Source organism: Ursus americanus, chromosome 1, assembly GCF_024610735.1.
Source record: "Ursus americanus isolate L20-20 chromosome 1, mUrsAme1.1.p, whole genome shotgun sequence".
Lineage (NCBI taxonomy): Eukaryota > Metazoa > Chordata > Mammalia > Carnivora > Ursidae > Ursus > Ursus americanus.
In genome coordinates this window covers 66461597-66489596 of record NC_142127.1, presented here as the reverse complement: position 1 = coordinate 66489596, position 28000 = coordinate 66461597, and the positions used below count along the sequence as shown (strand labels likewise).

General features: G+C 42.4%; 1 protein-coding gene across 2 annotated transcripts; it reads right to left on the bottom strand.

The window, feature by feature from the left end:
• Positions 1–221: 221 nt before the first annotated feature.
• On the bottom strand, positions 222–27672 carry LOC148110786 (uncharacterized). Of its 2 annotated transcripts, none has more exons than XM_087862206.1 (5): positions 27532–27672; positions 22442–22515; positions 21957–22042; positions 21636–21725; positions 222–1579 (listed from the first exon to the last, which is right to left on the bottom strand). In XM_087862206.1, exons 1-4 carry the CDS (start codon positions 27599–27601, stop codon positions 21647–21649), a joined length of 309 nt encoding a protein of 102 aa, XP_087718332.1. In that variant the 5' UTR covers positions 27602–27672; the 3' UTR covers positions 222–1579; positions 21636–21646. The 2 variants fall into 2 exon arrangements, with proteins under 2 accessions (XP_087718332.1, XP_087718328.1); XM_087862202.1 differs by lacking the exon at positions 222–1579 and adding an exon at positions 8391–10045.
• Between the last annotated feature and the right edge of the window lie 328 nt (positions 27673–28000).

Genomic DNA, 28000 nt, shown 5'->3' with positions numbered 1-28000 from the left:
TGCGTAGCGAAAAGAACCCTAGCAGCACATCAGTACAATTTAAAATATACCTCCAAAAAGTAATTTCAATTATGTTTCGTACTCTTTTAATATCAAATGAAGTTAGTAGATAGGTAATGAAAAAAATAGAGATTAGATATAACATTTTAGATTCTTTTCCTTGGTTAAAGAGAAAAAAAGAGGGGGGAAATGTAGAGAAAAATAATATACTCAGGTGAGAATAGTACACAGGGAGCCATAGCACGTTATCCCCACCCCTCCAAAAACCCTACTTTATCCTCAAGCTCCTTTTTAATGTAATATTTCAAGACAATATTTACAGTTTAAATCGAGTAGGTATTTTTTTTTCAGTTTTATTGAGCTGTAATTGACATATAGCACTGTGTAAGTTTAATGTGTACAGCAAAACGATAGTATGTTGTTTAATGTGTTCTCACCATTCAGAGGATTCTGAGAAGAGCAAACACTTCCTCCTACCTACATGTTGGCATTTTATGATTCTTGTTAATCTAATCAGAAAAAGGAGGGGGGCTACTTCTTCCGAAAAATTGATTTCTCTTGAATATATAGCCAAACATTGTATTTGTTGGGGGAAGGGTGTGTGAAGATTTCCTCTTGGGCAAAACATTCAAAGGTTTTGACTTTTGTATCGTAAATATATTTAAAAGTGACTGTGGCAGCTCTCTTGAGAGCATTTTAGTGCCAGTGAGGGTATTCCTGTGTCAATGAAACATGGCTGGTCTGCTACCAGTCAGGAGGTCAATGGGTAAAGACGTGACAAAGAACAAAAAGAATAATAACCAAAGGACCTTTTTGCAAAAGGTGTGAGCAGGTAGGGGAACTTAATAAAGAAAGATAATTTATTTGATCACTATTGGGAAATTCAGGAGTGCAAGTGGCTTCGTATGCAGCTGGATCCAGGGGCTCAAACAATGGCTACTCTCTCCTGATGCGCAAACAGGAGAAAAACCCTCACATCCGTCTCCGGCAGACGTGATCTGGGCCTGCAGGTCCAAGGGGACAAGTGGAGGTTAAAATCTAGCAGAAACTCATGTCACCAAACCATGAGCCATGGCCTGGGGACCTGGGAAGAGGATCCGGCATGTGGGCATGGTGCAGCTCTTCCGGTGCCCTTCGTTCTGTCTGATCAGGTTATCTGTCTTCCAGTCTGCTCTCCTACCTTGTGCTAAGCAGTGCGCAGTGGCAGGCAAAGCCTAAAGATTCCAGCCATGCCAGTGACTGGTTGTAAATCAAATTAACGAAGGAGCAGAGGTGTTAGAAAGTTCTTTGGGGCGGCAATCCAAAGGCATGGGCTCAGTCGGCTTCTCAGTAATGAACCTATTTCATCTCCATTTACCTGACCTCTACATCTATTTCTCAATTTATTCTGAATTTAGGCAAAGAGGGGTATTATATTTTGGACCCCTAAAAATTCTATCAGTAGTGTTATCAGGATACTCTCTCTTTCCATCTCTCAACAGCACTTTCCTCTGTACGCTTCATTCTCAGGCAGATCTTCTTCATTTTGGAGTAGAGATGGAAAGTTCAAGGTTTACATTGATCTTGCAGGTCACAATCTCTGTGAAAAGAAAGTAACTGATTTATCCTCAGTAAATTGCTAAGGACTTTGAAGTACTTTAAAAAAATCATTTTTTCTTATTATTACTGGTTGTCAGCTTTGGCTATACATTGGAACCACCTGGGGAACACACAATCCCAGACCAATTAAATCAGAGTTTCTTGGGGTTAGGACCCTGGCATCAGCATTTTGATAGCTCTTGAGGTCCTGCTGATATGCAGCCAAGGCTGACAAACATATCACATGTAGAGCATTACTTCTTTGTCTGGGGCCACGTAAGGATGGCATTGATTTTGTTCCGTAGCTAGCTTTACCTTGTTATTCAAAATAGGAAGACAAGAGTGGAAGGAGATTCTAGGAAGATGGAAATAACAGTGACATAGTTTTTTGAATCTTTCTGTATTTCTACATAGAAAGAGACCAACTAAATAGAAAAACCAAAAACCCATAAATAATGTATGCAACCAAACTGGGCACAAGATACTTCCACAGACCACGAAGTAAAGTAGGTAATGGCCCACCACGGACAATGCATGCATGAAAAGATAGAAGAAGCAACTGGGGATCTGAAAGAGTGAGGCAAGGAGAGCCACAAAATAGTGGGTTTGAGGCCACGAGTCAGTGGGATAGGGCCCCACCCAGAGGAGAAACTCCTGGAAGTGGAATCAAATTGAACAGAACAGGGTCGATAAAAAAACAAAGGAAAGATGGTGCCTAGGTGGCTCAGTCAGTAAAGCATCTGCCTTCTACTCAGGTCATGATCCCAGGGTCCCAGGATCGAGTCCCGCATCGGGATCCCTGGTCAGCGGGGAGTCTGCTTCTCCCTCTACCCCTACCCCCTGCTCATGATCTCTCTCTCACACTCTTTCTCTCAAATAAATTATTAATTTTTTTTAATGAAGGAAAGAAAAAGTCCCCCCAACATGGCAGAGACAGAGTCAAGAACTCTTCCAAACAAAATAGTCGACTCCAAAACATGGAAGGCAAAACACTAAACTTTAAAAAACAATTATCTTTGGTGGTAAAATTTCTGAAATTTTACACTTCATCTTCCTATGCTTCTTGTTATTTTTTTTTTTTGATGATTTATTTATTTTATTTGAGATAGAGAGTGGGGTGGCCAGGGAGAGGGGCAGAGAGAGTCTCAAGTAGACTCCCCGCTGAGTACGGAGCCTGATGTGGGGCTCCATCTCATGACCCTGAGATCGCAACCAGAGCCGAAACCAAGAGTCAGACACGTAACCAGCTGCACCACCCAGGTGCCCCTATGCTTCTTGTTATTTAATACTTTTTCCCCCGGAGCACGTACTGCTGAAATAGCAAGCATGTATTTTGTAATGTATACATGCTACCCAAGCCATATGTATACACATGTAAATTAATATAGAGAAACAGTACTCTAAAATATAAGCACCTGAACTAGCTTATACATCCAAAGGCAGTGCAGGTGGGACCCACCTGGAGATCACCAAAGTGAAACCTGGTGTCCGGTTCACCTTGTGAACCCAAACTGGGTAATCAAGAATGGAAGCGGGACACGCTGAGATTGGGTGTATGAAGACCAGCCTCCGGTGTCCTAACTTTCCACTGCAGCCGTGGTATTGTTTAGACATTATGAAAGCAATAAATGCTAACCAAATGAATGAGTCTAAAATAAAAATGAATGTAGAGTGTAAGAAAAACTTTTAAATCTGTTTTTTTTTTATGAACTTTAAAAATCCAGTAAGCATTTAAGGAAAATTATTTAATTTATTGAAAATTGTTTAATGAAAATTATTTAAAATGTTGAATTTGAAGAAAAAAATGACTGGAAAGATCACAAACACTAAAATTGCACCACGCAAAACAGGTCCTAAATCTTTGCACAAATGCTAAGCCCACCAGTTGATTGGCCTCTACCGTTGGACTCAATTACATTTCGATAACCCTAAAATCACGTCTCAGTCTTTTCTCTGCTGTGACAAACATATGAGACACTTCATGAGCATACATAATTTCTCACCATTTTCTGCATATTAACCATGATTCTAGCCTACTCTCACCTTTAAAACGACATATTAGAATGCAAGTGAGAGATTCTTAACTCCCCTTTGTTTAAAAAACTAGGGAAAATCTTGGAAAAATTCCGTACGACTATAGTCAATAACTACACAGTGCTTAGGTCTTTGGCATCAAAACAGACTTGTATTTGACTGGTATTCCACCACTGCCTCAGGCTATGTCTCCGGGTAAATGACCTTACATCTCTAAGCCTCATTTTCTCCATCTGTAAAATGGGTTTAATAACGGTATGCTTGCTGTTGATAATAAAATGAAACTACGAATGTAAAGCATTTAGCACAATCCAAAAATGTTGGCTAAAAATAATAATAATTATAATTATAATTTCCAGTAACAATATCAGTATGAATGGCAATACAGTAGGAGGAGGGTGGAAAATGCCTCTGGAAACCAAATAGTCTGTTTCGTTCTTAATAAAATTCTTTCATTCTTTATGTATTTCCCTTATATAGTACTCAGGTTGATAAATCACTTATTATTAGTTTTTAAAAATTATGAGTACCTACTCCGTAAAAGCTGCATGCATACTTGATGGTAATTAGAAAATGTAGTATTAGGCTGTCTCCCACCTTATTTAGCTTATATTTGCATATTATTTAAGTTTCAGGGTACTCCTCAAACAAAGGATAATTTTAAAACCCAAGTAACATCCTGAGGGGCGGAGCCCCGTAGGGACAGCACATCTGCTTCAGAGCCCCGGAGCCCCCCGCAGGACAGGCAGGCGAACGGGAGCTAGGCTGGGCTACAGCTGCGGGCGGGGCGGCGTGGGGCTGCTCTCCCAGTCCACGCGGTGGGAGGGGGTGGGGCCACAGATCCGCCAGCTGGGTGCAGAGAAGCCCTGGGCTCATCTTAACGCTTGTGTTCTGAGTTGTCCAGGCCCCAGGGAACTGGGGAAACAAGCCACCCTCAATTTTAGACCCTGGAGTCAGAGGAGTATGGCAACCAGCTGGTTTCCCCTACACAGTGGCAAAGGACTTATTTTGAGTTATTTCTCACCGAGGCAACTAAATCAACTGCTGGGCTTAGCCTGTGTGCAGACAAAGACTTAGAACCTGTTTTGCGTGGTGCAATTTTAGTGTTTGTGATCTTTCCAGTCATTTTTGTTTACAAGCTGTTGGCCCGGAGAATTATTTACATTTTAATTACAAGCGCTCAGCCCCCTCTAGGAGGAGAGTCAAGCAGCTTATTTACTTCCTGCTGGCAGGCTTCTGAGGAGACAGCTTAGCCAGGCTCGCTGAGCCATTGAACCGAAGTGAAGGAACTTGCAGAAGAGCAGCACCAGGTCCTTCGGCACCAGCTTTGCTTCTCCTCCGCTGCGGCTTCTCATGGGGACCCAAGCAGAGAGGAGCTGCTCTGCGCAGCCATCAAAATCCTCCGGCATTTTTTGTCCTCCCTTTTCTCTGGATGAAGCAAACTTCTAACTGATTCTATTTGCATATATGGATGGCACTCCTCAATTGAGCATAGCAAGGGAGGGAGTTTGTTCTCTGTGTGCCTTTTCAGATAAGCTTATCCCTTTAATCATTTAACCTTTTCCCTGTTTAAGAAGAAATATTTAAGAATATTAATCAGCCTCATCCCCCATTGAAAACAGAATACACGAAACAGAAAGCACACTTGCCTTGATGACACGTGGTTATCATTACAGATTAGTCACTGAGATGTACTCTGACACCCATGTGAGCTGGGGGGTGGGAGGACTTGTTTGCCCTGCATTAAATAATCCCACACTGCTCCGTCCAAGCTACTGGCTTCTCTTCCTTCCCTGTCTGGCTGCCTGCTTCTCACAGCCCCTTTCTCCTCTTCTAACATGCTATTTCTATCTGCCGTGAACTGGGAAATCAGATAAGCCTGTTTCCTAGAACTCAATGCCTGACGTACTGTTCTAGGAACAGAGTGCATAAACTTCAGTGCATGCTTGCCTATTCGTTAGGATGCTTTGGGCTGCAAATAATTGAAAATCCCGAGTGATCGTGGCTTAGGCAATAAGGCAATATACTGTGTCATAGAACAAAGAGGTCCCAAGGAGGACAGAGTCCAGGCACAACACTGCAGGCCCAGTTTTACTCCTGGGTAGTTCTACCCGATCTGCTTTCTTCCACACTTGGCTTCATCCAAGCTGGTGGCAATGTGGCTGTAGTGGTTCCAGAGGCACATCCCAGACATAGCAATGTTCCAAGAAAGAGGAGACAGCATCTCCTTCTATGTCTCTTTTAGGGGAAGGAAACCTTTTCCACACCTACCCTACCCCAAATCAGCCAACTTCCCCCTCCCGGCCCAGAATCGCCTTGCCCAAACTAACCTCTGACTAGGGGGCTAGAACTCATGGGATTGACTTGGGCTAACTAGCATCCACCCTGGACCAAACTGGAATTCTCTTAGGAAAAAGAAGAGAAAAAAGTAGACACTGGGAAGGGAACCAACAATGTATGCTAGAGATTGAAATGATTTATCTGCTTATGATTTTTAAACAATTTTTGTAGATTTGCAACCATGTCTATAATTAGTTCGGATTTGAAGCAGATCACTTTTAGAAAAGTGAAGTATTGTTTAAATTAAAGTCAAATGGTAACCAGAGATATTTAGCGAACAACTAACTTTCAGGCTACATGTACCCATAAATGAAGACAAAGTTTGGTGGTTGCTTCTGTGTGAATATTAAAGCACTTGAATGACTCCACCTAGAGAAAAAAGATTATACAGCTTATTACAAGGAAATGTTCAGAGGAAGGAGCTGTTGGATGAAGGAAGGGGAGGAGTGGTAGAGGTGACTGGCTTGGCATGAAGGCCAGTTAGCCCTCAAATGACTGTAGGTGAATAAGTGACAGGAAGATCCTGGGAGCCAATATTTTCTTTAGTGTGTACACAGCCATGGGTAAATTAGGCAAATTTATTTCTATCTTTCGTTCCTTTTGTTGCAGCTCTAGAAAGCTTCTCCCTATATGAGGAGCTCAAATGAGCGGCTCTACAATTAACATAAGAATACAGAGACCTGTTCTTATAGATCAACGAATGGACCCCTCTCATGTTATAGAGTTCAAGCTTCCAGAAGACATCAGCTCTTCCAAGTGGTCCCCGACTCTCCTCCCCACTTCCAGGTGGGATCTGATGTTACTTCCCTGCTACCCTCGCACTCTGTGCACACTTCCAACGCCATACTTACCACACTGCATTATAATCTTTGATTTTTGTCTTTTCACCTAAATTCCAAGGATCTTGATAAAGGAACCAGGTTCTACTTATTTTTGTCTCCACAGGGTCCTGGTGTTTAATGATTATCTCTGAGAGGGATAGATGACTAGATGGATAGAGAAACTAAGGAGCAAAGCGATCAATGCCTTGTCCCATTCTACTCAGGAATTGAGCTGCATAGCTGAGACAGGACCCTAGATTCCAGGGCTGTTTTCCAATCCGCAGATCTGCTAGGTCTACACAGATGGGGTTTTGTTTTTGTTGTTGTTGTCGTTGTTGTCGTTGATTTTGTTTTTAAATAGCTCTAAAACTGTGCTGGGGGAAGGTAGAGTGTTTCGACACTAGAGGCAAAAGGACTTTGAAATCCCAGCATCAGGATGTGCAGGCTTTTAAGAATCGTGCTGTGGCTCAGAAAGACTTTTTATGAACAACAAAAAAGACTCTAAATTATCTTCTCCAAGTCACCTTTGCATACTAGCCATTTAGGAAACTAAACTCTAAGCCTGTAACTTTCCCTGCTTCTCATCTGTGTACAAAAGGCAAGATGCTGTGAACATGGGTGTTACATCCACTAGAAGTCTCCATCATTCATTTAGCTTTGTGACAACTTCCCTGGAAACTCAACATCTTGAAGGATGAAGTTTTTTTATTGCAAAGTTTTAGTGTCACTTCAGATTTTAATGAGATCGTAACATGCTCTTTTCTTGCATTAGAACCAGGTAGAAAGTCTTAAGTCAATTATAGCCAGAGCAGCCGCAAGGCTCGTTATGGCCTAACTGGTCACCTGAAGGGATGGAAAAGGGGACTAGCTTATTCTTGTTCTAGTTTCTGTTTGCCCAACTTCCATCAGAGCCGCCTACCTGTTGGAGCATTTACACTCCTCACTGCAGAATGGAACTCTTGCTTGTCTCTGAAATATTGGAACAAGCCATTATATGGAGTGGTGGGCTTATTCCAGAAGGTAGACTGAGCTGGCTTTCAGAACGGATGAAGCATTCTCTTTGCTTCAGTGTCCAGCACTTTTGTGAATTATCAGCATATCAAGCCGTGACTGGAAATGCTAAGACGTTTCAATTTTCACAAACTACAGCAGATAATTTGACCGAAAACAATTTGGCTAAATGAAATTTCACCAAATACAATTTGACCAAATATAAAGTGTGCTTAGGTATTAGTTTCAAAGTAATTTGGTCAATAGGCAAATGGGTAAAATAATATTTATATGAAAATGAGTAAGCCGCAATGACTGCTTCTTTTAGTGTTGGGGATCTTGGTGTGTATACCACGAGGTGACTGGCTCTCTGTGCGTTGTAAGCATTTTTATCTGATTGTCGTAATTGGTTCCTTCTTTTTTTTAAGCTAATTACTTATGTTCTTTGCTTCTTACAATACTGAAAAGTTGGGGGAAAGGATTGTTCAAGAACAATGGAATGATGTAAATGGCCAACAAAAGTAGATTAGGTTAAAACAACAAAATTTCTATTAATAGGGGAATTCATTGAGACAGAATTTTCACATATTTTCTTCCATGCTTTAGTTTATTATTTAAGTTCTTTTGTTAATTTTCTCTCGGTATGAAAAAAAACGTTATGTTACTCAACACACACAAAGATTACAAAATAAAGACATGGCAAAAAGAGACATTATGAACACTCATAAATTCACCTGTCCAGTTGAAACTTTGAAACCAGGACACACACACACACACAGGTAGTGATGAGACCAATCTGAAAATTGGTCCACATGCTGCAGGGTTTGACACAATTACTATACTTGAGCTGTGCCAAAGTGGAAAAGAAATGTAATTGTTACAAGAATCACATTATCATCTGTAAAAATGTACTAGTTAAAAGGAAATAAAAAGTTTCTGGTGCTTAGGTCTAAGGGAAATTCTACTGCAGGTTTTTTCAAAGTGGGGATCGAGTGATGTAGGGGTTTACATTCTCGACAACACCCTGACTCTAAATAAAACGTGTCCTGCAGAAGCAGAACAAGGATCTGGATTGGTAGGGAGAGCAAAGCAGTAAGATTTCTTTAATAATCATTTGAGATATTAGATATAGACTTTAAAGAATTTTTTCTTTAATAGAAAAGAAGCCTAATCGTGGGGATCCGTAAAGAATGTTTCAGGAAATATTAGCATATCTACCTTGCCAGGAAGGTTTAAAAATAAATCTGAGACAAGACAAACAGGCGTGATGTACAGGTCATGATTGCACAACTATTAGCCAAGGCAGACGAGTTTGAAGAAGAAATGGAACTGCACAGGGTTCTCCTGACATACACCCCAGGCTGCCAAATGCCACTGCACTGCCTTTTTGTTGCCTTCTTATTTTAGTCTGTTAAACAGTGGAGGAAAGGCCCAGCCCTTCCTGAGCAAAATCAGAAAGCAGCATAAGCTGTGTCTCCCATTTGCTTCCTCCTTGTGACTGTCTCCTCCTCCAACTTTAAAGAATGGTGCAACCAGACTGAAAGAAAGGAGTGGAGGCATTTAGCCTGCATTCCTGATGTCCAGCTTTGCTAGTGGGAGTCAGGACACAATCCTGAAGCCTGGAGGCCCTGGAAAATGAGCCCAGGAGCAGAGCTAAACCCTCCAGGTGGCAGAACCTGGTGGAGCAAAGGTGGGCTTACAGGAGCTCCAACTAAGAAAGAAAAAGAAGGTCCCGTGTGCTTCCTTATTCACAGGACCTTTCTCAGGTGCACAGAGGGTAGAGAGGGGGCCTGTTTGCACTCCAGATTCACAGTGTTCTCATGCCCTTTCACCCTAAGAGATCTAATCCTTGCTTGATATTTACTTACCCTAGAATATTAAGGAGGTTTTAAACCAGGACTGGCCCTTAATGAGGCTGCTAGGAGTCTATCCTGGTGTTTATGGATTTGGGGACAGAGGGTGTATTTGTCCAAGGACCCAAGCCTCCTAGTGACAGCTCTAAGACTTGATGGGGTTGGAACCCCATCAACCTGAGCACAGCTCTCCCAGCCCAGCGGGTTCCCTCTGTCCTCACCCCCTTGTCTACACTCTGCCCCAAAATGCTGAGCATACAGGACCCTTTCTCCCTGTGACTTCTCCTGCCTGTGCCCATGTCTCCTCACCTGCCGGCCCCTCCCTGCAGGCCCAACCCAAGCGTGGTATCAAAGCCTTCCTGTCCATGCTGGCCATCACTCAGCCTCCAGACACTTGATCCTGGTTCTTTTGCAAGTGGTTGGGTGCAGCTGCATGGAAGGAAAAAAAGAAGTGAACCAAAGAGCCTCAGCCATGGGCATTGCAAATGAGGAGAGAACAGGAAATCCTACAACCTGCTGACGGCAAATCATGATGTCCACTTCCCTCATAATTCAGATTCAGATAAGGAGGCTGTTATCTCAAGTGACTGTTCCAGATTACACATTTGTTTATTGCCAAAGTCAAGATTAGAATCCAGCTTACACAAATACCCCCCAATTGATGTGGCTGCCTCCATCATGGCACGTAGAGACAGAAGGAAAACCATAATCTTTCCAGAAACGCTCATGCTGATAGGACTTTGGGCAAATATTGAGCAAGCCTTACACTGAAACTATTTACAGATACTATGAAACAAACGGAAGTCCAGATTGATTTCTTAAGCTTGCCTTGTTCATATAAAATATTAATTGGGGATATATCCATACGGGGCAAAACATTTTATAAATATCATTCACCAGCATGAAATATTGATTCCATATTTTTATAGTAAAAATCAAACAATCAAAAAACAAAACAAAACAAAACAAACCAGAACTTCACCGTAGTTCTGCCTGTCTTCCTTCCTGAAATTAAGCATTGTTGTGATAAACCTGCTCAACTGAAAATATTCCTTCTATATCTGTCAAGTTGATAAAGGTTTTTTGGGAAAAAATATTGCTTTTCTGTTTTTAAATTGAATCACAGCAAATATGCATAGACACTAGTTTCTAGAAATGGAGCTATTTTTATATAGTACCTAGGGTCCCTAAGCCACTTCAACAGTTGTCTTCCCTGCCTAAAAAAAGTAATCTGATACTAATCAAATGATTTCAGTAGTCAGTCCAATTAAACAAATGTTTAGTACCAAGTGTCAGTTTCCATGGGACACAAGGATGCTGCTGTCTTGGAACTTGCCATGGAGAAGGCTGGATTAGGTAAGAGCAGGGAGCTGTCCCAGGAGATGAAGGAGGAGTGGAGTAGGGTGAGTGGCAAGAAAAGTGCAAAGAGCTATGAGGATTCAAAGGAGGGAGGAAACACAAGTATCTGTTGAAAAAAAATTGTGCTACAATAAGTGAGAGATTCAGGAAAAGCAACTGTGGAGGTAGATGCTTGAGATGGGCCTTGAAGGCTGGGTGGCATTGGAAACCCAACAAAACACAACATTCCTGGGCTTTGCTCCAGAACACAAACATTCAGAAAATGAAAATATTTAAGATAATGATTTTTAAAGGATTGTGCAAAGTGTTTTCATTTAGCTTCTTCTAAAAACACTATTTTTTTTTCCCCTGGTGGTGAACTTCTCTAAGTCCTGAGGTCCCAGCCATTTTTGGCAGCCTTCTAATATGAAACCAGAGGGACTCCCACCAGCCTGGGGACCTTGTGCTGTTGTGTCATAGACACTAACTCCACACTCCCCCACTTCCTCCACCATAGCTCACGCTGACTCTTCATTTATGTGTGTACTAAAGATGGTGTTACTTACAACTCAATCCACTGATTCAACAAATATTTATTGAACATCTGCTGTGTTCTAGGCATTGCCAGGCACTAGTAATAGAAGGGCAAATACAAATCATCAGGGAAATGCAAATTAAAACCACACTGAGATATCACCTCACACCTGTTAGGATGGCCAGTATCAAGAAAATGGAAGATAACAACTGTTGGCGAGGAGGTAGAGAAAAGAGAACCCTCGTTCACCGCTGCTAGAAATGTAAAATGGAGCAGTTGGTGTGAAAAATAGTATGGAGCTTCCTCAAAAAAATTACAAATAGAATTACCATATGACCCAGCAATCCCACTTCTGGGTATTCATCCAAAATAACTGAAATCAGGGTCTCAAAGAGATATCTGCCCTCCCATGGTCATTGCAGCATTATTCACAACAACCAAAGATACAGAAACAACCTAAATGTCCATGACAGATGAATGAAGAAAATGTGGTATAGACATATTATGGAATATTATTTTGTCTTTAAAAACAAGGAAATTCTGCTCAGTGTGACAACATGGATAAACTTGGGGGACATTATGCTAAATGAAGTAAGCCAGACACAGATGGACAAATACTGCATGATTCTACTTCCATGAGGTGTCTAAAATAGTCAAATTTGTAGAAACAGAGAATAGAATGGTGGTTGCCAAGGTCTGGGGGGAGGGAAGGAGTTGCTGTTCAACAGATACTAAGTTTCAGTTACTAAGCAACATCAAAAGCCCAAGTTAAAACCAGAAGTTTCCCCATTGGCTATCTGCTCTGTTATGGCCCAAAGAGAGGGCATTTGATAAGAAAGAGATTAGTGGTCAGAGAAACGATCTCATTCTTTAAGTAAGACTAACTTCCATTTAACAAGGAGTGTCTTTGTCTCCTGGAGTCAAGATAGTGCAATACTCTACATTCAGTACAGTTCCCCCAGCATGCCGATGACGACAGAGGCACAGACTCCTCCCCAGAAACGTCATTCCCTCCCAGGGCCAACTGCATGAAAGGAAGGATGCTAACTCAATGACTAAGCCATGTCCTTGCCTGCAGACCTTGTAGCTAGCATGCCTGCCGCTGAAAAAAAAGCTGTCAATGCATCTATGGGTTTGTCCGGCGTGATCCGGCCCCTGCTTCCTCCAGCAACATATTTATCCGCTCTCCTCATCTACCAAGAAAAAGAAGTGACTGGGTGACATGTAGCTGCACGGGGATCTGTAAACAGGCAGGGGAAACCAACAGCTACACAGAATTAGCAAAGACTTTTATTTGTTGTGTTGCTTACATGCCATAAAATTCGCCCATTTTAAAGCATACGCATGATTTTTAGTAAATTTACAGTCGTATGAAATGAGCAAACTTTCTATCACTCCGAAAGGAACCCTTGTGTCCATTTGTAGTCAATCCCGGTTTCTATCCCCTGCCCCCAAACAACCACTGTTCTGCTTTTTGTCTCTCATAGATTGGCCTTTCCCAGAAAATTCACATAAACGGAATCTTACAACATGTGGTTTGTTGTGTCCAGCTTCTTCCGCTTAGCACAGCATCATTGGGGCTCTCCAGCCTTGTACCACGTGTCCTACCCCTTTACTTCTTATCGCTGCAGAATATTTCAGCGTACGGGCATACTGCATTTTGTGTCTATAGTCACCAGTGGATAGACATTTGGATTTTTCCCAGTTTGGAACTATTATGAATAAACCTGCTGTGGACATTCTCATACATGTTTTTTTATATGGACGTATCTGTTCCTTTCTCTTGGGTAGATGCCTAAGAGTAGGATTGCAAGGTCATATGGCAAGTTTATGTTTAACGTTTTCGAAACTGCCCAACTATTTGTAGCATCATTACCTCTCGTTGATGAAAACTGTGAGTCACAGACACTTTAGCACATGTCTAATAAGTGTGTGTGTGCAAAAGGGTAGGGAATTGAGCAAATGCTTGAAAAAAATATTTTGGAGGGTTAATGACTGTAATGCCAAAGTCAGCCTGTGTGTACACATTACAGATTCTGAGAATTTTGAACTGCCTTCATATTAGTGACCCTTAAAACTTCTGAGTAGATCCATTTTATGACTCATTGCTCATGGTTTTAAAGCTATTTCAGAGTTTGTCAAGAGCTTGTGCGATTAGTGAAGAAGGACTGAGAGGAGGCAAAGCTGCAAGTGAGACGGTCTAGTGAATATGTGCCATAGGCTTGCCTTGTGCAGGTGAAGAAGCCATTCTTTACAAAATAGTGTAGCCCTGGGCTGTGAGCCAGACGTGTGCTGGAACCTTCTGAAGTCTGACTGACCAGCAAGAGCCAACTGTGTTCATCTGCTGACTCCATGTCCAGGGAGGTCTAGAACTAGCAAACACAAAGGGTCAGGCATTCCCCCCTCACCAATATTGAACACAAGCAGTTGTTCACTATTTGCCAGCACAATACCACAGTGAGCTGTACAAACTCTCCAGCAAAGCATTCTGGGTGATCTTCCTTTGAGCATAAGGAAGTCCTGAGGGTTACCGTGGAAGGTATGTGCAACATGCAACAAACACTACAGAGGTCCCAAATGGTCTAACAAGTAGAAAACAAAGACCAGGTACATTTACTATGGGCGGGATGGCTGCTGGGAATTAAGCCCACAACCCTGTAAGATAGATGAAACAGCTTCATTAAGAACTATGACAGGAGGCAGAACACGGCCAGGGGCCGGAGGTTCGAACCAGAGGAGATGATTCAGAGGAGGGTGAGCACAGAGCACACGCTGGGGCAGGGCCTTTCAGAGCTCAGAAGTACTCGGTCACTCCCACTTTTGAGGCTTCTGGTTTACCAAAGCATGAAGGCATGCCAAAGCAGGGTTATAAAAATTGTAGTGCAGTTTCGGTGTTTCCACTACATGTATCGCTATGTCTAACACATGTACACACAAAATCCAATGTCATGTAACTGCACTATTCATAAAAGCATTATAAAAGTTATTAAAATATTAATCCACTGCACACTTCAGGGAGTATGGCTTAAGTTAAAGTTGTCAGATGAACATCTTCTTTGAAACCTGTGAGTGAATCTCAGTGACTGTCAAGCCTCACTGGGAGGTTAAGTGTCCACCTGCGGACCACTGGGATAGGAAAGCACCCAGAGCTTTTTTTCACTCACTCATGTTCAGGATTACAGCAACATCTTCATGAATTCCAAGCAGGACCTTGTCTGCCATCTATAGAAAGGAGCATGTATCCAGTAGAACTGGGAAATTTTCATTTCTCATAGGTGAATTGCTCTAACAACCGAAGTTCATCTCCTTCCAATGCCCGATTTTTACATTTAATGGGAAAATTTCCACGGGCTTCTACTCTAGGTCTTTGACAGTCATGTTGCCTACTCCTGACAATTCAGAGGCATTGCTGTTACCTGCTCTCAGCACACCGCGTGGCAAGTGACAATACAGTTTTGTCCTTTTAAGGTTCTGCTGCTGCCTCTTCGGGGCTCTAGCCACTTCCTGCTGCGGTTGGCACATCTGCCCCTCGCAGCGTGGATTTTTCTGGTTGGCGGTTACTCTGCATGCTGGTCTGCTGGTGCTTGGGGAATCAGATAAGCAGCTTGTTTACATTTGTTACGAAGAGTCTGTAAAGTCAGAGAGGGGCCTGCAGCATCTGGCCCTCCTAGGGCTCCACAGGCTGACTTTTGTAGACTTTGAGGGTTTGGGGCTATGTTTTGGAGGTAATTGTTGTTGCCAGGAATCTGGCATCTACATGAGGGGTTGATAATATACTCTTAGGGGCTGAATTGTATCCCTGCCCCCAGATTTATATATTGAAACCCTAATCTCCAGTACTTCAGACCTTGATTATATTTGGAGATAGGGTCTTTAAAGAGATCACTAAATTAACCTGAGTTACTAGAGTGGGCCCTCATGCAATGGCTCGGTCTTCATAAAAAGAGGTCAGGGCACAGATGCACATAGAGGAGACAATGTGAAAACACAGGGAGAGGAGGGCCATCTACAAGCTAAGGAAAGAGGCCTCGAAAGAAACCAACCCTGGGACACATGGGTGGCTCAGTCAGTTAAGCATCTGCCTTCAGCTCAGGTCGTGATGCCAGGGTCCTGGGATTGAGTCCTGTGCAGGGCTCCTTGCTCAGCGGGGAGCCTGCTTCTCCCTCTGCCTGCTGCTACCCCTGCTTGTCCTCACTCTCTCTCTCTGACAAATAAATACATGAAATCTTAAAAAAAGAGAGAGAAAGAAAGACACCAACCCTGGTGACACCTTGATCTTGGACTTCTACCCTCCAGAATTGTTAGGAAATAAATTTCTTTTGTTTAAGCCACCCAGTCAGTGGTACTTTGTATGTCAGCCCTAGCAAACCGAGACACTAACCCAGCAGCTTTTGTCTCCACAGCATAGTGTCCCAATGTTAACACCTGGAGTAGATAATATTAGAAGCTACCCTTGCCAAGCACATGGCCTAGGACCACTCTTTTATTTAAACTGTTGGTAAATTATTCATAACAATGGTTTTCTAGGTAGTACAGTGTCAACTCATAGAAGAGATGATTGGACACTGCAAGCAGAAGGAGGAACGAGCTTCCACGTACACAAGAATAATTAAGAATTTGAGGGGGAAAATATCTCACCTACAGGAAGATAAATTCTGAACTATCAGTTAAAATCTAAGAAGAGTACCAGGAGTCATCATCACCTCTTTCCTAAATCAATGTATTAGACCCCCCCCCCAAAAAAAGCCATAAACTGGGACTTTTTATACACAAAACATTTTGTAAAAAGCATAAAGGTAAATTGTTAAGGTACCCTCAGACAAAAACCACAATGAAAGATGAATGTGTATGTGAAATTCTGATTTCAATAATTTAAGAAAGGCATCAATGAAAGAGAAAAGGCCCAGAGAAAGACAATGAAAATGCAAAAGGAAAGAAGGGACTAAGAAATGAAGAGAGAGACCAGGCAAAGGGGAGTGAGAAGGAGTAGAATCATAGCGTTCGAAACTATGCACGTGAAGTCTGGGTGGAAGGGGCTGCTTCTCCACACCCCAGAGTTTCAGACCTAACGAAGGCCACTGGAGTTTGAAAAGGGTTGTTTTAGGGTAAATAAAAGACAATCACTCTTTGTCTAATAAGACAATATCGCCCCTTCCCCTGATTGTTGGGACAAAAGAAATCACATAGATTTGAGGCAGATCTGCATCAACGTATGTGTGGATGGATAATATTAATGGAAACTGTGGGTGTTTGGGAAATTCCCAACTGGCCGAGACTGAATTTAGGTCATCATTGATCCCAGAGCTCCCAGCCTGAGGAAGAACTGCCCCGTCCTCGGGGGGCACAAAGGCACCCCAGAAGTCTGAGTGGGGTGAGGAACACCCAGGACAGGGAAGTTCCAAGTTTTCACAAATCTTCAAGGAGACTTTATTTCTTATTCCCTGACTAGCCCTAAACTTTTCCAGTCCTCTTAAAAGTGGTGGTTTCTAAGAATACATAAATGTTTCTAAGAAAACATAAATAGCAAAAATAAACTGTTTCTAGATGTTAAAGTAGAAAAAACTTAAACCAACGTGGGGCCATGCAGTCAACGATCTCCTACTGAAAAGTACTGTCTTTGTTCGCACATCGCACCTGCCAAATGCTCACATAGAGCCTGCCTGGCTCCAGGACTGCTATCCCCGGGCTCAGAGATGTCCCTTACAGACTCACTCCAAAAAAAGCAAACAGGTCCAGACTTGGCGGGGTTGAGCCTCGGGGCAACGAGCTGACATTAGCACCTCAGCTCGGAACCTGAGCAGCTGCGAGCAAGGGCCTGGCAGAGCTGCTAACAAGTCAGATGGCGAAAAACCTGACAGACTGGAAAAGCCATCACAGATGAGCATGGCCAGGTGTCCACAGATCGACCACTTAGCCTCGCCTGATTTGACTTCTCTGGCGACCAGAATGGCAGGAACTTTAGCCACATAACTCTCCTACCTCCGAGCTCTAATTAAAGTTTGCTAAGAGCTTTATGCTCCGCCCACACAGCTCGCCTGGGAATGCAAAAGCACCTGGGTCACGGTGCTGCTGTTATTATTTTCTTGTTGTTAATATTATTCCTGCTTTATAATAATGATTCAGAGAGTCATTGATTCTGAGGGTTCTGTTTTTGCTTGTGTTCGTTCGGGGGGGGAGATGAGTTTATTTGCAAAGTGTCCTCCTTGCCTTCTGACAGGGATGCAGACAATGGACGCAGCAGGCAAGAGGACCATGCACGAAAACTTCCACGTCCTCTCCTCGATCCTCCTCTTCCCAGCAGAACTGGGTATGAGGGGACTGGTTGGGGTGGAGGGTGGAGGAGCCATCGCTGGGCCACTCCTGACATGTTCCCCACATACACACATTGGTTAGTATGGGAATCAAACCCAGGCATTGACTCAGAAACCTCTTTAGCTCAGATTCTATGGCTTGAGATCTAGGTGCTAGAACAAACCAACCGGCTGGGGGTTGAAGCTACACATTGAACTTTCAATGCATTTAATTCAGCACTGAAAAGAAACATGCCCACAGGGCCCCGGAGTGGCTCCGAATCAGAGTCAGACTCTATTCTGGCTCAGGTCATGATCTCAGGGCTGTGAGGTGGGGCTCCCCGCTGGGCATGGAGCCTGCTTAAGATCCTCTCTCCTTCTCCATCTGCCCCTTCCCCAACCCTCTATTCCTCTCAAAAACAAAAAAACCTGTGAAGAAACATATCCACACCCACACCCATCTCGTCCGTCCAAACATGGCACCATCGTTTGGCTGTCAGATAATTCATCCTACAAACAGCTGGGGGGTGAAGATTACAAAAAGTCAAACTCTGACCTCTTTGCTTCTCAAGCTTCAGAGCCAAATACACACAAAATCTTTGTGTTTGGGGAATCTTCGAGTCCAGATTTCAACACAACATACTGAACTCCCTCGATAACATTACCAATTAGTGGTTATGCACCCTTTGAATACCTCAAGGCAGGAGGTGGATTTATTTACCCTGAAATTAATGAAGCATCAAATCAGGGCCTCTCAACTGCAAGGGCCTTTTCCAAGCCCTGTACTTAACTCTGTGTCCAGTACTTGTATTTTTTGTCTTAAAGAGGGCCCCCAAACGTATAAGCTTCAAGTTCCACAAAACCTAAGGTGGGGACAGTAATACTGCAAAGGGCAATCCAAAGTATTTTTGCATCAAAATATAATCTGCTTCCCTAGAAATATGCCCAAAATATCAGAAATGTGTTTTTGGTAACACAGTGGTATTTCTGAGTCTGAGTGTAGTCGTTGAGTAAGCAGAGCATTTAAGAGGGTCATCTGGAAGTCCTGCGTTTAGATTTAACACCAGTTGCTTTTTTTTTTGCCCTCATGCCTTTCACAAGGCTGCTCCCTCTTTCTGGAAGCTCTCACCCCTTTTGTCAGATTATCTCCGACTTGCCTTTTGGATCTCAACTCATACTCCCTCAAGACCGTCCTCCCCGCCCTCCCTGATCAGGCCCGTCTCATCTATGCAGTGTCATTGCACCATACTTTGTGGCACACGGCGCACCGTAATTTCGCCCGTATTTGCACAATTGTTTATTACGCTCCCACTTCTGCCATTGAACTAAAAGATGCGTGAGACAGAGACATTACCTTCCTTTTCTCACCCCTGCACGCCCAAGCTCAGCACAGAGCCTAGCACAATACATATCTGGAGACTGAATCAAAACTGCACAACGAGGGGCACCTGGCTGGCCCAGTCGGTGAAGCGTCTGCCTTTGGCTCAGGTCGTGATCCCAGCGTCCTGGGATCAAGCCCCATGTTGGACTCCCTGCTCCCGCAGGAGCCTGCTTCTCCCTCTCCCTCTGCCCGCCACTCCCCCTGCTTGTGCTCTCTCTCTCTTTCTCTGTCAAATACATACATAAATAAATCTTTTTAAAAAATGCACAACGGGGGCTAAAAGGAGTTGATAAGAAAAGGTCCTCTGGATATAGATTAAACACAAATTCAGTAAAAACTGAAAAGTCATTGTTATAAAGAATTACATTTTAGCTCATTATAATGTCTGACAATTACTTGCTGTCCAACAATGAAATAGGCTATCTTAAAAAGTGGAATGTGTCCTTCAGAAGTATATGTTTACTACTAAGGATGTTGAAGAAGGAAATTCCATAAAGGTCTAGAGTTGGACTCAGATCAGCTGGATCATTTAAGATTTGTCCCAACTACAAACCTTGTAGGACTAGGGTCACTGACGTACAGCTTTTATTGATGGCATTTGTGATCATCTGCATGTGTGTGGATACGGTTCTGTGTTTAACAATAAAGACATTAACAGAACTAGATAGTTAGAAATTTGTGCTCTATATAGGTAGAAAGCAACACATAGGAGTAAGTATTTGTACGCAAATAAAAACACGAGCATTGATAATAACTTAATTCAAGAATGAATAAAGATTCTTCCCAAGATGGAGTAATAAGGGCTGAATTTAACCTCCCACCTGAATCAGCTAGAAAAGAAAACATATGAAACAATTCTTTTCAAGAAATTGAAAAATAGGAAGCACAGCCTGTGATCCCTGAGAGGAGAGGGGTAAAGGAGGTGAGTCCTGCCATTGAGCCAGCTTATTTCTAGAGGCCATATCCAGGCTGCCATGTGGGGAAAGGGAACCTAGACAGAGCCCGCGGTCTTACTGAGTGCGGAAAGAGAGTCAGAGGTCAGAGAGGCCATGGTGCGGGGGGTGGGGAAAGAACCAGGAGAATGAGTAAGCAGAAAAGTTTTTGGAACTCCTACAGGACTGGGAATAATTCATGTTCTAGACTGGAATGCAAAGGCCATTAGATGAGACAGGGGTTGGCAAACTATAGCCCATAGGCCAAATCAAACCCACAGATGGTTTTTGAAAACTTGCAAACTAAGGATTATTTGTATATTTTTAAAAGAATTGTAAAATACACACAAAGAAAAACAGGTAACAGAGATTATATATGGCCAATAAACCCTAAAATATTACATATGGCCCCTTACCAAAAGGGTTTGCCAATCTCTGAAATAGTGCTGAGAAATTTATCAGTTTAGTAGTGGAGATAAATTAGCTCTAAGCTAAAGGTTGTTCTGGACTCACCTTAACAAACTTAAAAACAGTCCTCAAAAGGATTCTACAAATTCATAGTAACTTAGCTAACAATGAACTAAATCTAACACTATTTAATGAAATACAACAAAATCCAGTGCCCCAAAACATAAAATTCACATTGGGCATTCAGTAAAAAATGACCAGATTTGCCGTGCTCCCTGCTCAATGGATAGTCCGCTTTTCCCTCTCCCTCTGCCCCTCTCCCTGCTTATGCTCTGTCTGTCCCTCCAATGAATAAAATCCTTTTTTTAAAATGCCAGATTTTCAAAGAAACAAGAAAATATTACCCTGCATCATTCGCCTCTTGCTGCATAACACACTGCCTCCAAAACTTGGTGACTTCAAACAATAATCATTTATTGCTTCTTATAGTTTCTGTGAATCAGGAATTCTGCCAGAGCACAGTGGGGAATGCTTGTTTCTGCTTCGCAATTTTGGGGGCCTAAGTTGGAAGATTTGGAGTCTGGGGGCTGGAATTTTCTGAATTCGTCTACATATTTGGCAGTTGATGCTAACTGACGGCCGCCTTTAGTGAGGAAAGGGTTAACAAAACAGATCTGGTTGTTTACTCCTTCCATATCTCCAGAAGAATCTAGAACCATGAATGACCCTTGGCCAACCACTGGGAATAGGGCCCTTAGAGGTCAGATGAGGATTTTGTTTGTGTACACCTGGAACAATGGGCTGGGCTGGACTAGCTTGTCAAGTTGCTTTGCACGAATATCAAAATTAATGATATGCAGCTAGTTTCACCGTTGAGGTTTTAAGTTTCAGTGGCCATGGCTGGTTGCATAGCAAGATATGCTCATGTGACCAGCACACCAAAAAAGCCTTGGACCCAAGACTCCAGCAGGATTCCCTGTGAGACACATTCCATACATGCTCTTATCAGTTGCTGTTGGGGAGAAAGCACGTCATGTGTGGCCTGTGTCGAAAGGCTCTGAAGCCTATACTGAACATGTCTGAACTCTGCCCAGTGACAATATCTTCCCTGCTTCTTTACTCAGTTATCTCTTACCATAGTAAACTTTAGCTGTGAACGTAAACTTCTCTTGAGTCTTCTGAGTCCTTTTGGCCAATCATCAAACTTAGGGTGGTTCTTGGGACCCTCAAAAACACCATGGAAATACAAATCAAAGGAAAATTGTGTATAAGTTATCCATTGCTGTGTAACAAATCACCCCAAATGTAGCCGTTTCAAATAACGAACACTTATCTCATAGTTTTTGTGTATCAGGAATCTGGGGGTGGCTTAGCTGGGTGCTCTTGTTCACGGTCTCCCCCAGTCTAGGTATCACGCTTGGCTGGGTCTGGAGAATCTGCATCCAAACCCACTTACTGGTGGTTGGCAGAAGGCTTCAGCTCCATACTGCTTGGATTCTCCATAGGGCTGCTCATGACATGACTTCCCTCAGAGGAAGTGTTCTGAGAGAGAGAGAGAGAGTAAGAGAGAGGGCCATGACAGAAGTCACAGACTTTTATCATCTAATCCCAGAAGGGAAATAACTTTACTTTTACCATAATTTATTAGCCACACAGACCCATTTTGGTACAATGGGAAAGAGGACAATACAGGAGTGTCTATACCAGGGGGTGGGGATCATTGGGGATCATCTTGGAGGCTACTAGAACAGCTATTTTACAGCAGACAAATTCCATAAGAAGGAATATTATCAGGGCTAAAGAGGGACATTTCATCACAGTAAAGGGGTCAGTTCCTCAAGAAAATGAAAAATCCTATACTGAGCTTCATGCCTAATTCTAAGACCCAAGTAGAGGTTTCCTCCATGTGCGTTTGTTGTTATAAACATCTGTAGGGGATACCTGGCACGTTGCTAACTCCATCTGTGTTCCATCATCACCTCCATTGTAGTTGTCCTTGTTGACATCAAGGGAATCTGAAAACCAATATTCTTTCCTTTAGTAAAATAGTTACAGAGATGCTTTAAAAAATAAAGGCTCATTTGTAAATAGATCTGCTTTGAATAAAAAAAAAAGCGCTCAGTGGGAAAAAAGTCCCCTAGGTGTTAAGAAGGGGTGTGGGGCTTTCAAGAAGTCACAGTTCATCAGAGCAAGCAGGAAATCATAACCACAAACAAGAAACAAGGCCAAGACATCAGAGGCGATGGATATTTTTAATGATTGATAGGCCAGCCAAATCTCACACGGATGTCTGGGAAGTGGGGAGATGGTACTGGAAATTCATTAACCAGGCCATGAGCATGCGAGGGTGAGACAGTCTTGTTCATTACTGACATCTTGGTGCCTGGCACATGAGTAAATTAATGTAAAATGTTTATCTCTTTATGGAAAAAAGAAACAGTCTGTAATGGGAGGGCCTGCCAAAATGGACCAACAGTTTTAAAGGCATCATTTGAATAAATACTCCAGAATATAGATTTTTATGTTTTAAGACTAGTGTATCTGGTCTCCTTCTAAATTCTAATAGCTTGTGATAAGAAGAAAAGAAGAATCTAGAAGCAAATTATATGCAAGGTTTCAGATTTCCCCTGGCATTCAAGACTCCCCATGATCTGGCTTCCATTTATTTTTCCAGAATTTTCTATCAGTTTTACCTTTTGGAAATCTGCCATTCCAGTCAAATTAACCAAATACTATATTTTCTTGATTTAGTTTGTACATTTACCCCCACTTCTTAATATCTCTGAAATCAGGAGGTGTTTTACAATCAGTGCATCTGGAGTATGGCCCTCTTTAAAATATATCCTGTATTTTCTTCTCTTCTCTCAGAGATTCGGTGAAAGGTATTTTTTCTGCCTCTTTTACATCAGTTGAAATCCAACCAACCTTTTCAGATGCAATTTAAATCCAAAATCTCCTAGAAACCCTTCCTGACCAGCCCTTCCAAAAGTTAATTTACTTTCTTCTGAACTACAGGGTACCAAAATTAAATTTACAAATTCTGTACTACTTAATATGTAGTTACATGTGTCCCTGTCTTATTTCTCCTTCCAGATTATAACCATCCAGGGGACCAAAACTGTGTCTCTTACGACCTTGCATTTCACATAGCAGGCAACACATCTTTTCCTCATTTCCATGATCAGTAAATATTACTTCAGTGAATGAAGGAATATGTTAATAATTATATACAATTACGTTTAAAAGAGTGTGACTTATTACAAATAATGGGAACAATAACAATAGGAGAGGATGCCCATGGTTAGACAGGGAAAAAAGCAAGCTGCAGAACAGTATGTACAGAATGGCATCCCTGCCCAATCTACAGCAAATTCCTCCCCGGCAATAGGATCTGAATGTTTACATATTGTACACAGAACACTGTTTGGAAGAACACAGCCCCGATGGTTAGCACCAATTATCCCTGCAAAGTAGGATGGAGTCGCTAAAATTATGAAAGTTTACAAGAGGTTTTCCCTCTTTTTTTTTTTTAAGATTTTATTTATTTATTTGACAGAGAGACCGCCAGTGAGAGAGGGAACACAAGCAGGGGGAGTGGGAGAGGGAGAAGCAGGCTCCTAGCAGAGCAGGGAGCCCGATGTGGGGCTCGATCCCAGGACCCTGGGATCACGCCCTGAGCTGAAAGCAGACACTTAATGACTGAGCCACCCAGGCGCCCAGAGATTTTCCCTCTTTAGTTGTTTACTTCACACACACACACAAAACAAAAGTCAACGAAGTATGTGAATTCGTTTTGCAGTGAAAATTAAGGGGAAAAAAGAGGAAAGGCTGGCCATCTTTCAGGTATGTAGCTTTATGGTGAAGGGGCAAGAGAAAGCCCAAGATTCAATACATAGAAAGTTGTGAGTTATGAGACATGACAACCAAGAAATAAGTTTAATTCAGAAAACTATAGAAGAAAAATAAATAGTTTTCTGAACTCGGTTGTAACGGAATTCTGGGGCCTAATACACTGGTTGATTTAAAACCACAATCACACAAAAGAAAGTGGAAAGGTTAGGGCAGTGGGTCAGAGCAGGGAAGTCAGTTCCTCTAACAACAAAAACCCTCTCTTGCTTATGTTAAAGTATAACTGAAGCAAGATTCCTGTTCAAGAGACAACTCTCAAATGTGTTTTTCCTCATCAGGGTGGCCCCATCAGAGGCATATTGCAGGTAGAGAACACTGCAGTTACATGGAATCCCATGACATGGCTGATGTTAATTAAACACGCTGGGTGAGTGAGATATTTATATCTGTACCTGTAGTAACAAACAGTTAACTTCGTTTTATTTTATTTTTTATTGCTAGCCCTGCACTGGTCACTGTGCTAAGTATTTTACAGGTTTTATTTGACTGGTGACTCCTAACAACCCTATGACATTACTCTTCCCATTTCACAGATGGGGACAGTGAGACATGGGTTTAACAAGTAACAGCATTAAGTTTAAACTCAGGATGTCTGTTCATTGATATGCAATTCCTTATTCTTTGCCTCTCCAGGAACGTGCCTGTCACATAACCACACCTATCATAGCTACACATCTCATTGTTCCCGATTTCACTTTCTTACCACGCCATTTTGGAGAGGTGTGTCCTGATAGCCCTCCTTTGTGCCAACATAACACAAGACTCACCATCACACAGCTAAGTTCTTCCATCCACTCTGCTTCCTGTTTTTATTAGAAACATAAAGAATATTCTGCGGGAAAGCAGATGTTTCCAAATATCACATTTCCCTTGACTAACTTGTAGCTCTACCTCTCCTTAATTCAGCTATTGTCTCTTCTAGACAGTAATGCTTTCTGCCTTACTCAGCGTAGAGACAGAGAAGCATGTTAGCCACTGCATAAAGCATACAGGTTAACAACCCCTTCTACACCAATTTTGAAGTCCAAAGAGGTTTGATAAATGAAAGACTTTTTATAACTCATTTGATATCAAAGCCTGGCCAGATCTAACCTCATTTAGCAACAAAACCTGCCCTGAACTGACTCGAGGCTATTTGTGATCTTCATTGATCACAGTCAGTGTGAATTTTCATACATTTCACTGCTGAAATATCAATTTGCTTTATCACAGAGTGCTGCCCAGACCTCACTCAGGGTCTTACATACGGTATGGTACATTTACCTTTTTACCCATCCAAAGCCGAAAAATCCTAAATTACAAAATACTTCTGGACCCCAGGAGTTTCAGATACGTGATTTCAGATGTGTACTTCCTTTCTCTTAACACCCCCCCCCCCCCTTATTTTTAACGAGGTAAAGTTAAGTGTTTTCCCAAGTCTAATGGATTTGGTGAATATATAGATTTGTCTATGGCCATGTTATACAAACACTTTGTAACTTTAGAAAATTCAGCTATCATGGGGGAGACCTTCCTTAACTGTGTTCTTGTACAAGAGACATTACACAGCCCCACCCTCTGCTGACTGTTTTGTCATTCATTCATTGAGAGCCACTAAAACATTTCCTCCCAAAGGATTAACTTTGCTTTCTCCCTCAGACCTGTCTAACTGTGGGAGACTGCTCTGTTAGACCACTGGTTGGTTGGTTTACTGACTCTTTTGGAATACGTAAATCAGTTTATAATTCCACATGGGATCAGGTTAACCATAATGTCATTAAAATTAAGGTAATCCAGGGGTGCCTAGGTGGCTCAGTCAGTTAAGTGTCCCACTTTTGATTTCAGCTCAGGTCATGATCTCAGGGTGAGAGACAGAGCCCCACAGTGGGCTCCACGCTGAGGTGGAAACTGCTTAAGATTCTCTCTCTCTCCCCTGCCCCTCCCCCTCTGCTCCTCCCCCTCAGCCCTTCTGTCCCCCCTTCTCTGCCCCCCCACATGTGTGCCTCTCTCTCTCTCTCTCTCTCACACACAATAAATAAACTAAATTAACTTAAGGTAATCCGGATGAGCCTTAAATTTCTGTCTGATCTGGGGTTTTTTTTCATCTGAATTTTCTGAATACATTTACACAGACTCAGGGTTGGTTTTCCCATTCATCTGTCATGATTCTCTGGTATCCAGGTTGACGTGCTCTCCCAACCTTTAGCGCTAAACCACAGCATCTGAAGATCCATTAAATCTGGCACTTCAGAAATTTAAAAACTGCCACAGAATTATCATTCATTAGCTGAAATTTTCCATGATAGATATCTGAGTCACAAAACTTAATTCTAAGAGCCAAGCAAAGATTCCCAAACTAAGGAGAAGGAAAAGCACTTCTGACTTAAGGCGCTTTCTTGCTTTTCTGTGGTAATCAGTTGCTATGACAGTAGACTCGCTCAGAGAACATGCGACGAACTGCTTAAAATAGCCAAGGAGCACTTTTCCCTAAGGAAGCAGATCCTGCAAGAAATTACTAAGTCTTACAGATTTCTATGAGCACTGTTTCAGCCATCAATAACTAGAGTTACAGAGTAGGGTTGAAAACATTGTGTTGTTTAGGGTTTTTAAATTTTAGCGAGAAAAAAGGGAAATTCCTTGTATTTAACACAGATAGATATATGCCTGCTGGAAAAGCCTTCCATTTGGTTCAAGTTGAAATCATTTTGATTTCAAGCCCACGCTTTAAACGCATTCATTAATCCTTATAACATCTGGGTGGCACAAATAAATGCCATTGTGCCTGTTTTACAGGGAACTGATTAAAGATGCCGAGTATGTTTCCACCTTAAGGTAAACTTTTCATTCAGAAACACAACTGACCACCTCAGACTCTGCCCCCTGAGTAACTGCTGTGTGATAGGACTGCTTTTCTCTATGTACCAAGTTATTCTTCATGATGCTAAAGGTCTGCCCTTTCTCTTCATAGAAGATTTGTTGGGCAAGCAATGGGGCTGGGGACCTAAGGGATGCATGAGGAGAGCAACGGGCTCTCCCATTTTCTGGGGGAGGGAGCATGCCGGAAGTGCTTCTGTGGGTAAGCAATAGCCCTCTCTCAGGTTGCCATCCTCCTGAGCAAACATCCAGGGCTCCTGCTCCCTTACCTGTCCTTTCCCAATGAGGCCAGGCTGTTCTTGCTCCAAATTCTTCTGCGGAGTTTCCCTCATCGGCCATTCTTGCACACAGACCTCACTCTGCTGCCAAAAGCCATAAACGGCCTGTCAGACTTGATGTGTGTGGGGCTGTTACCAAATGGAAACTGAAAGCCAGAGAATTTCATCTGCATGAGGTACCAGGGCTATTTCAGAAAGCAGAAGTGCCAGATTCATCCTTTCTTGATGGTACTCACAGGGTAATTGGAGAGTGCAGAGAAAAACCCTCAAGAAAATTCTGAAGTAATATATTGTAGTGGGGGAATTCTGAAACGAGAAAACATGCTACAGACTTTTCTACTTCTCTCTCTCTTTAAACAGCTACCCACCTCATTTATGCGCTCAGCACATATTTCCCTGAATGGGGACTTCCCTCACGTTCTCTCATCCTCTAATAGTTACTTTATTTTTCTACTTGCAC

Bases quoted from the DNA above. Each gene is read 5' to 3' on its own strand.
- LOC148110786 (XM_087862206.1), bottom strand. From the start codon at position 27,601: ATGGCCGATGAGGGAAACTCCGCAGAAGAATTTGGAGCAAGAACAGCC. The intron at 22,516-27,531 runs GTAAGGGAGCAG...ATTGGTTTTCAG, and splicing joins GCCTCATTGGGAAAGGACAG to ATTCCCTTGATGTCAACAAG. The intron at 22,043-22,441 runs GTATCCCCTACA...TCTCTCTCTCAG, and splicing joins TGGAGTTAGCAACGTGCCAG to AACACTTCCTCTGAGGGAAG.